General features: G+C 36.3%; 1 protein-coding gene across 2 annotated transcripts in view; it reads left to right on the top strand.

Annotated features, from left to right (window-relative positions):
* Positions 1-16874, top strand: part of grip2b (glutamate receptor interacting protein 2b) — an 87142-nt gene that overhangs the window by 45782 nt on the left and 24486 nt on the right. For both annotated transcript variants that reach the window (XM_048167246.1, XM_048167253.1), the window contains 5 exons: positions 2835-2975; positions 4108-4260; positions 6325-6514; positions 9557-9702; positions 11544-11624. In XM_048167246.1, the coding sequence (XP_048023203.1) occupies positions 2835-2975; positions 4108-4260; positions 6325-6514; positions 9557-9702; positions 11544-11624 (711 nt within the window). The remainder of the gene's footprint in view (positions 1-2834; positions 2976-4107; positions 4261-6324; positions 6515-9556; positions 9703-11543; positions 11625-16874) is intronic.

Below are 16874 nucleotides of genomic sequence, written 5' to 3'. Positions count from 1 at the left end.
CACAGTTACAAGATAGTCACAATTATGATTATTATAGTCTACATTTATAAAATATAGTTGCAATTATGATGGTCACATTTATGAGATATAGTCGCAATCACGGTAAAGTCACATTTATGAGATATAGTCGCAATTACGCTAAAGTCACATTTATGAGATATAGTCGCAATTATGCTAAAGTCACATTTATGAGACATAGTCGCAATTACGCTAAAGTCACATTTATGAGATATAGTCGCAATTATGCTAAAGTCACATTTATGAGACATAGTCGCAATTACGCTAAAGTCACATTTATGAGATATAGTCGCAATCACGGTAAAGTCACATTTATGAGACATAGTCGCAATTATGCTAAAGTCACATTTATGAGATATAGTCACAATAACGGTAAAGTCACATTTATGAGATATAGTCGCAATTACGCTAAAGTCACATTTATGAGACATAGTCGCAATTACGCTAAAGTCACATTTATGAGATATAGTTGTAATTACAATATAATCGCAATAGCAGTCTCAATCATGAGATATTAGCTGCGTCTCATTTCGAAGGCTGCGTCCTCCGGAGGTCACATTTGAAGGCTGCATATGTCATCGAGGCAGTCTCATTTAAGAAAAGTAACCATTAGATTGCAAAGTAAAAAAGAAAATACTTTATTTTACACATCATGAGGAATAACAGTCAATTTTATTACGTTTACTTTTCTTAAATAAGACATCCTTATGACGTATGCAGCCTTCAAATGCGACCTCCAGAGGATGCAGCCTCTGAAATGAGACGCAGCTAGTTGCAATTACGATAGACACAATTACGACATAAAGTTGCATTCATGAGATTTAGTTGCAATTATGAGAAATAAAATCTCAATTATGGGAAAATAAGTCGAAATTATGAGAATTAGTCAAAATTATGAGATATATTGTCACTATTACGAGAAATAAAGTCCCAGTTACAAGAATAAGACTCAATTATGGGAAATAGTTAAAAGTACAATATATAAAGTTACAATTATTATTTATAGTCACAATAAAAAGTCAAATTTTGTAAAATAACATTACAATTATGAGAAACAAAGTCACAAGACAGTCGCAATTCCGATAAATACTGTTGCAATTTTGAAATATTGTCGCAATTATGAGAAATAAATTCCTAGTTATAAGAAATAAAGTCCCAATTAAAAGATATAGGGCCCTATAATACACCCGGCGCAATGCGACGCAAGGCGCAGCGCAAGTGTGTTTGCTAGTTTGCGTCCGGCGCCGTTCGCGTTTTCCCGTTCAGCGCCACGTCCTTAAATTAGTAAATGCTTTTTCGCCAGTTAGTGCGCCCATGGGCGTGCTGGTCTAAAAAAGAGGTGTGTTCAGGCACATTGCCGGCACATTGCTATTTTAAGGAGCTGAAAATAGACTGCGCCATAGACCAACTCAAACCTGGTCTAAAGTCAATGGCGCAATATTTTTTTGTTAGAGCGTGTTGGTAGAAACTGTCCACAGTGCGCGTTGACTTTGTTTATTACACACAGGGATGCGCATCACACAAACATGCCAAATATTAAAAACAAAAGGATTACAGTGTAAAAGAATATTATTGTGTAGGCTACATAAATATAAAAATGTAATGATGAATAGTCATTGCGTGTATTAGAATTAGGCTACCTATTTTCAATTCAGCCTATTACTACTTATAATGATGAACGAAATTGGCTCATTAATTGAACAATCGTGCCAATACACACACATATATATTAACTGACTCATCGCGTGTACGCCATGTAAATAGCAATCCGCCATGGCGCGAGCGCATCTTGCTCTTAAAGGGAATGGGAGATGACACTCTGATTGGTTTATTGAACGTTACGCCCATTACTCATTAAGAGAATAGGGACAACCCATTTTAAAAATGCGCCCCGGCGCGCGGACCGTTTTTCCGTCGTTAAAATAGCAAAAGTGGATTTGGACACGCCCTGAGTGCACCTGCGCCGTGCGCTTTACACTTTGCGTTTAGATCGTTAAAATAGGGCCCATAGTCACAATTGTGAGTTATGTAAGGTTGTAATTAGAAGAAAGTGACAATTACGAGATATAAAGCTGCAGTTAAGAGAAGTCAATCGCACTTGTGAGGCAAAGTCGTAATTACAATCACAATATTCAGCCCTGTTTTGTTTGTAATGTTGCCAGTTGGTGGGCTTTTGCAGTCCATGGTAATAATAATACTTTTAATATTTGTTTTTTTTTCTAATTTTTATTAATTTTGTATGATAAACAGTTTTGATGCTTCATTAGGTTGCCGCTTCATTAGGTTGCCACTTCATTAGGTTGCCACTTCATGTCCAGAATCTGAGTCCAGAACCACTGCCCTGTAATAAATTACTTTTACAACTGTGATTATTTAATTTTACTGTCTTTTAAATTCAGTCTTCTGCTACTGTCAGACCTGCTGCATTATGAGCGCTTAGAGATACTGCAGTCCTGCAGAACAAATGAGAACAAGCACAAACAGAGGCACTCAATTATACAGCCTGCCTCTAGCAGCAGGACTTCATTAGCCTGTTTGCTAATGAGCTTTCTTATTGTTTTGCATGCACATTCATTTTCCACAGACCAGTATTAGCGACAGATAATATCACTCGAATGTGACTTCAACAGACCCTCAAGGTTCCAAATGATGGATTTCAGTGTTCAAATGAGTATTAATGAGAACAATATTTAAAGAACGCCAAATAGTTGGAGTACATAAACTTGCAAATTTATATAAAAATGTTTTTTAACCATTTTGTCATTATTTATTCTGAGAAGCATGTAACTCAATTTAGTCATTCATTTTGTGTTTAGTGAAAGTTCAGAAAAGTGACCACCCGCACTGCTGGGACCCCTGTGTGAACTACTGCCATTCCCAACATCCTGTTCACTGCAAGACATCGACATGGACCTCTGCTTCCAGTAACCCATCCAGCTCTCAGGATTACTGCAAATGTAATTACATTACATAATTTTTACAATTATAATTATCACCTTTTAAGATGAGTTTTCCCCCAAAAATTTAAATTATCCCATGATTTACATCGTTCGGATTCCGAGTCTGTGCAGTAGTAGAGCTGCGGTATCAAGGTCCCGCCCACACTCCCACTCCCACAGACTCAATCGCAAACACAGCTGTCAATCATGACATTACACCCTGTTTTTATAGCATCAAATAACTAACTAAAACCAAACTTACTGGAAAAATGAACACTTGAACATACGCCTGCGTGATAAGAACTACCTAAAATGACAGAAATTATCTTTGGAAAAAAGTATTTGAAGTGTAATTTGATTTTTTTTAGTTTGGCTCGTGTCCCATTCTGTTACATGGAGAGGGTGGGGTTTACGACCTATACTGCAGCCAGCCACCAGAAGGTGAACAAAAGGCTTTGGCTTCATTTTTCAGGACTTGTGTGGCATACTTAGTCACAGTAGGGAAGAAAAGATTATCTCAACTTTCGTTTCATTCTGACTATCATAGGAGTCTGCACAACTGGGAGTTTCGCATGACAGTGAAAATGTTTTCCTCATATTTTGCCAGTGTTTATGTTGATCATGCATCTTGAATTTGCCACATTGACCAAAGGAAAGATGTTTGGTGCATCGCTACACTATTGACAGTAGACAATCAATGTTTTTATGTGCACAAAATGTCACTAATGTGGCAGCACAATTTTTCAGCATGTATTTATTTATTTTTTTGTCTCAGTTTCCTGCACCAAAACAGTCATAATTTAGTTTTTCTTGAGCAACTCACATTTTCTTCATTAAATTTATTTCTCTATCATCCATCTTCATTTACATGTAAAATGGCATTACGTTAATATTGAAAATTGTTCTTAACCCAGACATCCACCTCCCAGCGGTTGCCTCCAAATAGAATATAACATCCCCTTAAATAACAAATGGTTAGAGGAGTGGATAGATCTGCAAAGAACTAGCAAGGGACCAATAGAAAATGGATCATTAACCTGCAGTGAGCCGCTCAGTCACTTGGACCATTGCCATCTCTTTGATTTAAATTTTTTTGTAATGCTGTTACACTGCCTGACTTTCTCTCTGTTTTCCACTCTCTTCTCCTTAGCGATAGTCTGCACTAACTTCTCCCCTGGGTCCACCACCACATCGGGCATGACCAGCCAGGGTTCCAGCACGCTGCCCCGGGCCGCTCCTCCCATGAGCCCGCGGAACTCCATGCTAAAGAGAAGACAGAGGAAAAAAGAGCACAAGAGCTCCTGTAGGTGACTGGATCGGTTTTAATTTTGTGTTATTTTCACTTTGAAACGGTCTAAGACAGCATACTAAATGATATCTTATAAGTGATTTGTAATGCTCTATGTAGGCTTTTAAATGGCTTTTCATGAAAAGGCTATACACCTGACTGATTCCATTAGAGTTAGATGTTAACATGTTGCTAAGCTAATTACACAATACGCTAATAGTGAATTCAAGTCATGTCGGAAAGATCGTATTTACAGGTTGAATGCACATGAATGCCACCACAAATTCGTAATTACAAGTGGGAAACTCAAGATTGAGTCACGAATTTAGTGCCGTGTCAGGTGGACTCAGACATGGTGGACTCAATGGATGCACCGACTATTGAATACAAAGTTGCATGTACAAAAATATGATAGTATATCACAATTATGAATATAGAACAATAAAGAACATAGTTTACAATACCTTCATAAATTGAATAAAAACATTAAAAAAAGCAAAAACACACCTGATGAGCATTGAGTTAAAAAATATATTTTTGTAGAAAAGGTCTTGCTCAGACCAAACTTACTTTAGTGCACCTGACATCATAATTACAACCCATGAACTCATAAATACAAACCTCCCAGAAGGACTTAAACGCAACATAAGCACTGTTAGGCAGTGTAGCACAATATTGGCTAAATAGCCTGGTTTTAATTAGCTTCAACTCATTTTCAATAAAACTTTTTAATTACATACAAATGTTATAATTTTTCTAAGCTAATTACTCAGTATTCTAGGCACTACCTAACAATACCTAGCGCACGCAATTATTGGGTAAATAATCAAGATTGGCATAATTTATCTGTCAATTTAATTTGTTAGTTTTTAGCATGTTGCTAAGCTAACAACACAGTACTCTAAACACTGTTAGAAATGGTGAACACAAATAACTTTTTATTAAACTGATTTTATTGAACTGTTTTTATCTATCAATAAAACATTTTTTACTGGTAGAGATGTTAGCATTTTGCTAAGCTAACAACACAAACCACTAACAACACATCTCACTTCATTCCTCCATCTTGGATAGATTTTTCACTAGGTTTTACAAATAGAGTTTCGCTTTTAGGGACTGTTTACACAGAACACGTTATTGCATTTGCATGTTTTGTTTTTTTTCATCCCATTTCCCTGTGCCTTGTGTTTTTTAAATGTTAAAACATGTTCTGTGAATGGCCCCTTTAAGGGTTAGTTTACCCAAAAATGAAAATAATGTCATTAATTACTCACCCTCATGTCGTTCCACACCCGTAAGACCTTCATTCATCTTTGGAACACAAATTAAGATATTGTTGATGAAATCCAATGGCTCAGTGAGGCCTCTATTGAGAGCAAAGCCATTCAAACTATCAAGGTCCTTAAAGGTACTAAAAACATATTTGAAACAGTTCATGTGAGTTCAGTGGTTCTATCTTAATATCATAAAGCGATAAGAATACTTTTTGTGCGCCAAAAATAAATAAATAAATAAAATAACAAAGACTTTTCAACAATATCTATATGGGCCGATTTCAGAACACTGCTTCATGAAGCTTCTGAGCTTTATGAATCTTTTGTTTCGAATTAGTGATTCGGATCTCCTATCAAACGGCTAAACTGCTGAAATCACGTGACTTTGGCGCTCCGATTCACTGATTCGATTTGTAAAGCTCTGAAGCAGTGTTTTAAAATCGGCCCATCACTAAATATTGTTGAAAAGTCGTTATTTTGTTTTTTTGGCGCACAAAAATGTTCTTGTTGCTTTATAATATTAAGATAGAACCACTGAACTCACATGAACTGTTTCAAGTATGTTTTTAGTGCCTTTATGGACCTTGATTGTTTGAATGGGTTTGTTCACAATAGAGGCCTCACTCAATTTCATCAACAATATCTTAATTCGTGTTCCAAAGATGAACAAAGGACTTACAGGTGTAGAACGGCATGAGGGCAAGTAATAAATGACATTATTTTCATTTTTGGGTGAACTAACCGTTTAATGAGTTAAGTCCAGTACATTTATGATATTTCTGTGGTGGTATTTCTCTCTGTTTAGCCGTGTCTTTAGCCTCAAGTTCTGTGGGCCCTGGTGGTCAGATTGTCCACACAGAGTCCAGTGAGGTCACTCTGAGAGGAGACCCTCTTAATGGGTTTGGGGTTCAGCTACAAGGTGGAATATTTGCGACGGAGACTCTCTCTGCACCCCCTCTTATCCGCTTCATAGAGCCGGACAGCTCGGCCGAAAGGTACGCCCCAAACTTTAATTGAACTGTTTGAGATATCCATGCTCAATCAAGCACATATAAAAATACTATTCGGTGCCACAACAGACTGAGGATCTATTAAAAATGCAACTAGATCTTGTAAAGACTTATATTTTTTTAAAGATTATTCCATACGACAGAGTCGGCGTACACTGTCTCAGAGAGAGGCGCTTGAAAATGATCAAGCTGGATGTGAGTTGATACTACCTCAGAATCTGGGTCAACACTCAGCAGGAAACTCACACTGCAAAAATCATGCCTTTTATCAGCAATGTTTAAGAAAGAGACATTAATTTTTAATATAATAAGAGACTGGAATGTGTCACTGTCACACTTTGTGTTGAAAGGGAGGGGAAAACTTAGGAAGGGTCTCCAAAACTAAACTCAATCCACTGGAAAGACAAATCACAAAAGAATCTCTTTAACATCTCAAATGCGTTTTCCTAGACAGCAATGAGATTAAATGGAGAGCAAATGGATCCTAACTTATGCTTCTTGGATTTTTCTCCAGAGAAAGACCCCGCTAATGTCACACCTAATCTTAAAATCAAGAGATCTCAATAATATCTCAAACTGTACTTGGATTTGCCGTGATACCAAGTCTTCAATCAGAAGACATCAAAACATCTCAACATGAACCCCAACTTTTCTCATCAGATTCTTCAGAGACATAATTATCTGCTATGCTATTCACTTTAATTTTATAGCTCCAAACTCTTACTGCATGTCAACGAATGTCTCATTGGGGTCTCTTTGTATTTGTCCAAAGAAATTTTAGGAGAAACATCTGAGACTGAGTTGTTACATCAGCTACTTGCTTGTCTCATTTGGGTCTCTTATTATTTGTCTAAATGCATTTTAGAAGAAATGTCTGAAAATAAGTTTTCTTAGCTAACTTTTGCTAACATTTGGCTATCTGTAGCTCTACCTCTTACTGTGTGCCAACAATTGTCTCATTTAGGTCTCTTTTTATTTATCCAGAAAATCATAGGAGACACATCAGAAACTAAGTTGCTACAAACGTTCTGTATCAGCTGCTTTGCTAATATTTGCTAATGATTGGTTAGCTCTAAATGCTTCTTGTCAACAATTGTCTCTTTTGGGTCACTTTTAATTTGTCCAAATTAAAAGGGGACTAATTGGGACTGAGTTGTTACATCAGTAGGGTGACCATATGTGCCATTTTTCCAGGACACGTCCTGTCCAGGATTTCTAAGTTGCATAAAATGTAGTTTTTTTTTTTTTTTTCATATTTGCGGAAGGTAATGATTAAAAAATTATTTTACCAATAGCGTGCATTATACATAATCGACCAATCGTGGCTTGCGAGAAGGCTGGATCTACAGAGAACGGTCAAAGCATTGCAAATACGACAACATTTTAATGCATTGATGCATTAAATGCATCATTAATGCACTGTCAATAAGAACAGTGGCTTGCACAGACCTCCGTTTAGAAATCGCGTTCAGGGGGCACATCGATATGACCACTTTCACGATTACAGAGGCAAGGGCTCAAGCCATTTTAGGCAATTTACAAATCCTGGACAGGACGTGTCCTGGGAAAATGACACATATGGTCACCCTATACATCAGCTGCTTGTTTGTCTCATTTGGGTCTCGTATCATTTGTCCAAAGGAATTTTAGAAAAATGTCTAACAGAATTTTAGGAGAAAAATGTAGGCCAATTTAATACAAAATGAGCCTTCACAGCTGACACAACTGTCTAATTTGGGTCTCTTTTTATTTCTGTAAAACGGAAGTTTAGATGAAATGTCTGAGAAATTATAAAGGTTCTACAGAATTTTCGCTGCTTTGCTAACTAGCTTTAAACTGTTGTCAAATCTCTTTGTGTTTGTCTAAAGAAATTGTAGGGGGGAAAACTGTTAAAACTAAGTTGCTACAAAATTGCTATTTCAGCAGTTTTGCTAACATTTTTGCAAGCATTTTGCTAACTATACGGTAGCTTTAAGTTCTTACTGTATGTCAACAATTGTCTCATTTTTATTTGTCCAAAGTGGATGTAATCTGAGACATAGGTGCTACGTCTACTGCTTTGCTAACTTTTGTTAGTTTTACTGTATTTTAGCAATGTAGGTCTCTTTTTAGGAATTTTTGGATTTTAAGACTTAAGTTCATACATCCTATTTCAGCTGTTTGCTAACAATTTGGTAGCATTTTGCTAACTATTGCTTTAAGTTCTTACTGTTTGTCAACAACGGTCTTGTTTCTTTTTATTCATCCAAAGGAAGTAAACATCTGAGACAAAGGTGCTACATCCATTGCTTTGCTAACTTTTGCTAGTGTTTGGCTAACTTTTGCTCTCTCTAAAACTCTTTTTAAAAAAAGTCAGCAATTTAGGTCTCTTTGTAGAAATTTTAGGAGAAACATCTGAGACTAAGTTCATACAAAGGTGCTTTTTAGCTGTTTTGCTAACAGTTTAACTTCAACCACACAATCTCTCTAGCAAACCCGATACAAGGAAATGCCATTTATTTTAATTTTATTTTTATTTGTCACTGGATGACACCCCAAACAAACCCTCCATTATTATATTCAAACCTGTAAATGTGTCCGTTTCTGTTTGTTTTTGTAGCTCAGTGCATGAGTCAGTCCCGGTGTGAGATTGTTGTACCATGAAGCGAGTGATCTGATGTGTGTTGAGCTGCGTTGTACTGTGGCAGTGTGTGACATTTGTGGTGTTTGGGCTGGAAGTCATTGTATGTCGGGTCAGTTGATGTCTTCCATACACACACAGTTTCCCACAGTGACACTGGGATTGCATATAGAACCATGTGAATACAATAATCATGCATTTTTGTTGTTTGTGTTTGATATATCAACTTTTTAAATTGACATTAGATTTGTACAGTTAGGCTTGTGACTATTTGTATGAAGTCTGGTCCACTTTACACCTAATTTTGGCAAAGAACCACCCAATTAAATTCAATTGCTCGATAAAGGAAACAAGAAACCACTAATATTTCTAGAGCTTTTTAGTACTTCTCCCATTTTGATTGGCAGGTGTGGGCTTCTCCAGGTTGGAGACAGAGTCTTATCCATCAATGGAATTCCTACAGAAGATGGAACGCTGGAAGAGGCCAATCAGCTGCTCCGAGATGCTGCTCTGGCCAATAAGGTGACACTAGAGATTGAGTTTGATGTAGCAGGTTAGTAAGGTTTCCCGTGTTTTTCACTAAGAATGCATAAAACATGAACTTTTTCAGTTTCTATTGGTATTTGATTGAAAATTTGCTACAAAATGAGTTGGAATGCGCACAGGCTAATTACAAGTCACAGGTAAAAACTGTCAGTTTTGGTCGAATTTGAGGTTTTCACAAAAATAAGTTCACTAAGCCCTCGTCTAGTGATCCCAATGCTCCAAATAGTAATTAAACATCTAAAATTATGTTTATTTGTATGCTTTCTGAAAGGTGTACCTTCTTAAATCTTTCCTTTGTTTTAATAATCCATGAAAAAATTGCAGTTTTTTTCTGCTCGCTTCTTGACGACTGGCACTTCCCCTTAGCACAAGTTTGGTATCATTGTAAAGCACAACATTCCAACTTTGTGAATATGCATAGCAAATTCTCGATGACATGAACCAGTGAAATGTGATTTTCAAACTCATGCTGATGTAAACAAAACCAACTTGTTTCTAACCAGTTGTTTAAAAATATATTTTTTATTGCAAAAGATAAAATAGCAAAACATAGCTTTATTGTGATTATTAATATAGTAATTATTATTAGGAAAAGAATTGGAGCAAAAGATATATCGTTATGCATCGAGAATCGTTTTATAATTGAATAGTTACTCTCTGAGTCATAATTGAATCGAATCGTGAGGCAAGTGAAGATTCACACCAGTAGTCGCAATAAGTTGTCGCCCTTGGTGATTTGTCAAAACAGCCTGCACGGTGCAATGTGGTATCATGAGGAAAAAAAGTTGAACATATATTTTTCCAATAAATATAGTTTTTGACTTTGTGTGTGTCAAATTTGGTGGTATTACTAGCAGTGTTGGGCAGTAACGCAGTAATGTGTCACTAGTAACGCGTTACTGTAACGCAGTTACTTTTGACAGTAACTAATACTGTAACACATACACATAATTACATAATCAGAGTAGACTCTTTTCGTTTTTAATTATTTTGTTTTGTAATTTGTAATTATTAAATAAGCTTTCTATATGTGATGAAACATTGATTAAAATTAAGATACAATTTTTACAAAACGAAATTCAATTTAAAGAGAGGCTTTCACTAAAACAAAACTTAATGAAGTGTTTAAAATCATGTCTGACCCACTCCATGTCTCCCGATATATTGCGCATCTTATGATGCATCTTACTCATGCTGTTCACTTTTCATAAACAAATAAATGAATTTAAAACATAACATAGGACTATTTAAACATATATATGAAACTACATTTTCTTTAATGACAGTACAGAGAAATTTCATAAGCAAGAGCGGATCATGAGTCACGAGTCGGATCAAGAATTATTTATTCTTAGACTTATATTTAATAATGGGGGCATTCAAGTTATTTGACATATTTTTTTTTTTTTTAAAGTAATGCAATAGTTACTTTCCCTGGTAATTTGTTACTTTTATAATGCTGTAACTCAGTTACTAACTCTGTTACTGTTTGTGAGAAGTAACTAGTAACTATAACTAATTACTTTTTTAAAGTAATGTGCCCAACACTGATTACTAGGGATTTTAAGTTATGGTTGCTAGGTGATTTTATTTTGGAGCCTTTAGAAAACTTTAACTATTTTTTCTCAAAATTGACTGACTCTATTGACTTCAAACAGGTGTAGATCAGTTGTTTTTTTGTCTGATTCCAACAAATCATACAGTACATCATTTTGAAGGTTTTTTATAATAGAGAATGATAATAATAAAAATAACTAGTTTTTGAAAATTTGCTCATTGCGACTCATTTTGCCAGCACAGGTCACGTTTATTACTTGTTGTTTTTAATACTTTTTGTTGTATGGCCAGAATCTGTTGTGCCTAGCAGCGGAACTTTTCATGTGAAGCTGCAGAAGAAAAGAGGAGTGGAGCTGGGCATCACTATCAGTGGTAAGACCTGAATATTTTGTTGAGACCTGAATATTTTTTGTTATGACATCAAGGGTCTGGGCATATTCTTCATTTAGTTTGGTCCATATTGCTGCATATTTTGGTCAAGAACTCCTCACTTAGACAAAAAAAAAAAAAACTTGGACATCATCACTTTTGGTCACATCTGACTTGCAAAAAATGAAAATTATCTGTGAGAGACATGTTTTTTAGGCAATACATTTAAGGTTAACATCTGCACTTGCCACCATCAATATACATTTGAATACGATCCTCAATTGGACACGACCAAAACGCAGCCCTGAAGTATCAGCAGAGATCGAGTCGACTAGATCATCCACTGTGAAGGCCTCAACCTGATTCGTAACAAAGCACTGTTTGCCAGAGGAGAACTGGCCCCCCGACTAAGCCTGGTTTCTCCCAAGGTTTTTTTTTTCTTCTTTTTTTTCTTCTTTTTTTTCTCCATTTTAACACCTATTTGCCACTTGTTTGCCACCTGATGTCACCTGTTGGAGTTTGGGTTCTTGCCACTGTCGCCTTTGGCTTGCTTAGTTGGGGACACTTGACATTTGACTTGACATTTGATATTCAACAGTATTCTTGACATTTATTCAACAGTGCTTTGATCTGCCTGCATTGACACTATTCTTGAAGAGCTGCGCCTTGCTAGTACTGGTACTGGACCGCCTTTTGTTTTCAGAACTGCCTTAATTCCTCATGGCACAGATTCAACAAGGTGCTGGAAACATTCCTCAGAGATTTTGGTCCGTATTGACATGCAGATGTTGCAGATCTGTCGACTGCACATCCATGATGTGAATCTCTTTTTACTGTATAATTGTAGTGATGTATGTTTAAAGACAACAGTTGAGACTTTGTGACTTGATTTTTCATGAAACGTATATTAATATGCAGAAACTACTTTGATATTTTTTTCAGAAAACAAGACTTAAAGGATTAGTCCACTTTCAAATAAAATGTTCCTGCTAATTTACTCACCCCCATGTCATCCAAATATATTCATGTCTTTCTTTCTTCAGTCGAAAGGAAATTAAGGTTTTTGATGAGGCAACCTCAAAGGGCTTTAAACAATACCAGACGAGGTTTGAAGTACCAGACACATTCCCATTCTACATTCTACTTACGGAAAAATGGAACTGGCGCTGTGTTCGTTCCGTAAGTAGAATAGGAATTTGCAGTGTATACAGTAAATGAACAAAATAAATGTAATAATTCTAATGATAAAGCAAAATGTAGCAGTATTTGTGGCTTGTTGTGTAGTGTAAGGTAAATTCTGTTTACAAGGATATGGTTTATTTTATGGACCAATTTTTCATATTTATTTTTGTAATTTATTAAGAAAAGAAGATAACACTCTAAAAATCATATTCCTTATTGAAAATGGCAGGATTTTTCTTTTTGCTTTCCTGATATTTTTATGCAATTCCCTCTTTATTTATTTATTTATTTATTTATTTATTTTTTGAGATTTTAAGATCCCTTTCTCCCTGGCCTATTTTAGCATTCTCCGTTTCACTTTTCAAACTTCCCGAGATGTAGTTAAACTTTATATCCCTAAACACATGGGAAATAAAGTCCATACAAATGTTTTGACATCCACTCTAGCCGTCATGTTCTGTGTCACTAAACACGTCTGCTTATCGGTTTTCCTCATGGTTCGTGTTCATATCCAGACCACCCGATACGGCACATCACATCTTGTCCGTGTCATGAAGTTTTATTAGCCCTGATAAACCGAACCCCTTCTCTGAGGAAGTGTTTACTCCAGGCTTCTGGTGGGCTTGTTTACTTGAGAGAGCTCTTGCGTCTGTCTGGCTTCTTTCCATCTGACGTTCCTCTGAAGCTTCTTTACACTAAGCACTAAGGGATCATGGGCCATTAAACTTGTATTATACTTGCATGAGGGTTGATATGAATCACAAGCTTTGCAGATGCACGAGAAGTTCGTCTGTCAGTCAAAGGACTAAAGCAGAACCACTTCTGACAGATTCAGAGCCTGAAAGTTTAAGTATAATTCTTATCTTGTCCTTCAGACGTCTTAGACATCTTACTGTGCTTGGCATATTTTAATTTGTAAGTTGCACTTTGAAGGTATGAAAAGAGTTTGAAATAAAGCTCCACGATTCTTGATAAATTTAGAATCACATTTTTTTTGTTTAAAATAGATCACAATTCTGAATAGACAACAAAACAAAATTACATGTCATTTACAGTAGGTTCTGACAATGTTAATTGCTGCAGTCTCTTTACAAAAAATGAATGATTCAATGACTCAATCATAAAGACTTCACTTGTTTCATTACTGGATGAATCAGCGTTTTTGAACAAATCTCTTGAATGGATGATTAAATGACATACATTTTTTTAAACAGTCACTTGTCGCCACCTACTGGTATAACAATGTAATTGATAAAATCTTTATTTGAAGCATCAAGCTGCTTTTAAAAGTGTTTTACTCTATTTTGCCAACACAGATCTGAATGTTCGCTAATAGACACAGCTGAATCGTTGTCATTTAGGAATAAGATTGTGTGTATTCGTGACCACAACCTTTTAACAATTACTCGTGCTTTTAACGATTACTAGTTTGAAATTACTAGTAATTTAGTGTACATTTAATTTGCCATTGTAAAATAATAATATTGTATTCCATTTCTATTTAATTTTATTTAATATTTTATTTATATAATATATTCAAATATATTATATATTTATATACAAACCCGATTCCAAAAAAAGTTGTGACACTGTACAAATTGTGAATAAAAACAGAATGCAATGATGTGGAAGTTTCAAATTTCAATATTTTATTCAGAATACAACATAGATGACCTATCAAATGTTTAAACTGAGAAAATGTATTATTTTAAGGGAAAAATAAGTTGATTTTAAATTTCATGGCATCAACACATCTCAAAAAAGTTGGGACAAGGCCATGTTTACCACTGTGTGGCATCCCCTCTTCTTTGTGTAACAGTCTGCAAACGTCTGGGGACTGAGGAGACAAGTTGCTCAAGTTTAGGAATAGGAACGTTGTCCCATTCTTGTCTAATACAGGCTTCTAGTTGCTCAACTGTCTTAGGTCTTCTTTGTTGCATCTTCCTCTTTATGATGCGCCAAATGTTTTCTATGGGTGAAAGATCTGGACTGCAGGCTGGCCATTTCAGTACCCGGATCCTCCTCCTACGCAGCCATGATGTTGTAATTGATGCAGTATGTGGTCTGACATTGTCATGTTGGAAAATGCAAGGTCTTCTCTGAAAGAGATGACGTCTGGATGGGAGCATATGTTGTTCTAGAACTTGGGTATACCTTTCAGCATTGATGGTGCCTTTCCAGATGTGTAAGCTGCCCATGCCACTCGCACTCATGCAACCCCATACCATCAGAGATGCAGGCTTCTGAACTGAGCGCTGATAACAACTTGGGTTGTCCTTGTCCTCTTTAGTCCGGATGACATGGCATCCCAGTTTTCCAAAAAGAACTTCAAATTTTGATTCGTCTGACCACAGAACAGTTTTCCACTTTGCCACAGTCCATTTTAAATGAGCCTTGGCCCAGAGAAAACGCCTGCGCTTCTGGGTCATGTTTGGATATGGCTTCTTTTGTGACCTATAGAGTTTTAGCCGCCAACGGCGAATGGCACGGTGGATTGTGTTCACGACAATGTTTTCTGGAAGTATTCCTGAGCCCATGTTGTGATTTCCATTACAGTAGCATTCCTGTATGTGATGCAGTGCTGTCTAAGGGCCCGAAGATCACGGGCATCCAGTATGGTTTTCCGGCCTTGACCCTTACGCACAGAGATTGTTCCAGATTCTCTGAATCTTTGGATGATATTATGCACTGTAGATGATGATAACTTCAAACTCTTTGCAATTTTTCTCTGAGAAACTCCTTTCTGATATTGCTCCACTATTTTTCGCTGCAGCATTGGGGGAATTGGTGATCCTCTGCCCATCTTGACTTCTGAGAGACACTGCCACTCTGAGAGGCTCTTTTTATACCCAATCATGTTGCCAGTTGACCTAATAAGTTGCAAATTGGTCCTCCAGCTGTTCCTTATATGTACATTTAACTTTTCCGGCCTCTTATTGCTACCTGTCCCAACTTTTTTGGAATGTGTAGCTCTCATGAAATCCAAAATGATCCAATATTTGACATTACAATTCAAAATGTCTCACTTTCAACATTTGAATAAAATACAAGTTTATGAGATTTGTAAATTATTGCATTCCTTTTTTATTCACAATTTGTACAGTGTCCCAACTTTTTTGGAATTGGGTTTATATGATATTATTTTACATTTTCATTTGATTTATTATTTATATTATTGATTTGTTGTGTTATTTTATATTTTAATTTAGTGTTTAGTCATTTCATGTACATTTTATTTGCCATCATAATTTTTTTATTCAAAGTACACATCTTCAAACAAACAATTCATTTTATCATTACAGTTCCCTGAAAATCGAATCCATTGCCGAAAATTAATGTATTATTTAATTTTATATTTTATTTATCATTACCGTAAATTATTAGGGGCCAAGCACCGAAGGTGCTTAGGCACCTATTGTTATTGTTGGCGTTCCGTACGCTTATTATTATTCTTCCGCTTCTTCTTCCGCTCTTGAAGTCTATGGCAGCCCATAGAACCGCTTGCGGGAAAGTTGTGAAATTTGGCACACAGTTAGAGGACAGTCTGACCTTTGTCCATAGCAAATTTGGAGTCTCTAACTCAATCCCTCTAGCGCCACCAGCTGTCCAAAGTTGCACTTATGTTTATGTTAATAACTTTTGAACCATAAGGGCTAGAAACAAAATTCCTTTTTCCTCTGATTCCTTAGGTCAAGACAAATCGATTGCACCATATGACGTCATTTTCCGTCATGAAAATTTTTCCGCCATTTTGCATTTTCTGAAAAACGTACTTTTTCGAACTCCTCCTAGGCCGTTACTCCAATTTTCACGAAAATTGAACCAGATCATCTTCAGACCATGCCGACAAAAAGTTATGGAATTCAAGTTGATTCCTCAAACCGTTTTCGAAAAACACGCAAACGAATTGTACGTAGTGCTTGCGAAAATAGACATAAGGCTGTATCTCCGCAACGCTTTATCGTATTCAGACCAAACTTGGTACATGTCATCACATGCATGACCTGAGGCATCATGCAGTGTTTCGGCGCAGTGCCACCTAGTGGTGCGGAGATATGAAAAATTGATATT

Source organism: Megalobrama amblycephala, linkage group LG2 (genome assembly GCF_018812025.1).
Source record: "Megalobrama amblycephala isolate DHTTF-2021 linkage group LG2, ASM1881202v1, whole genome shotgun sequence".
NCBI classification, from domain to species: domain Eukaryota; kingdom Metazoa; phylum Chordata; class Actinopteri; order Cypriniformes; family Xenocyprididae; genus Megalobrama; species Megalobrama amblycephala.
The sequence above is the reverse complement of the archived record's forward strand: the minus strand, read 5'-3'. Positions and strand labels throughout refer to the sequence as shown.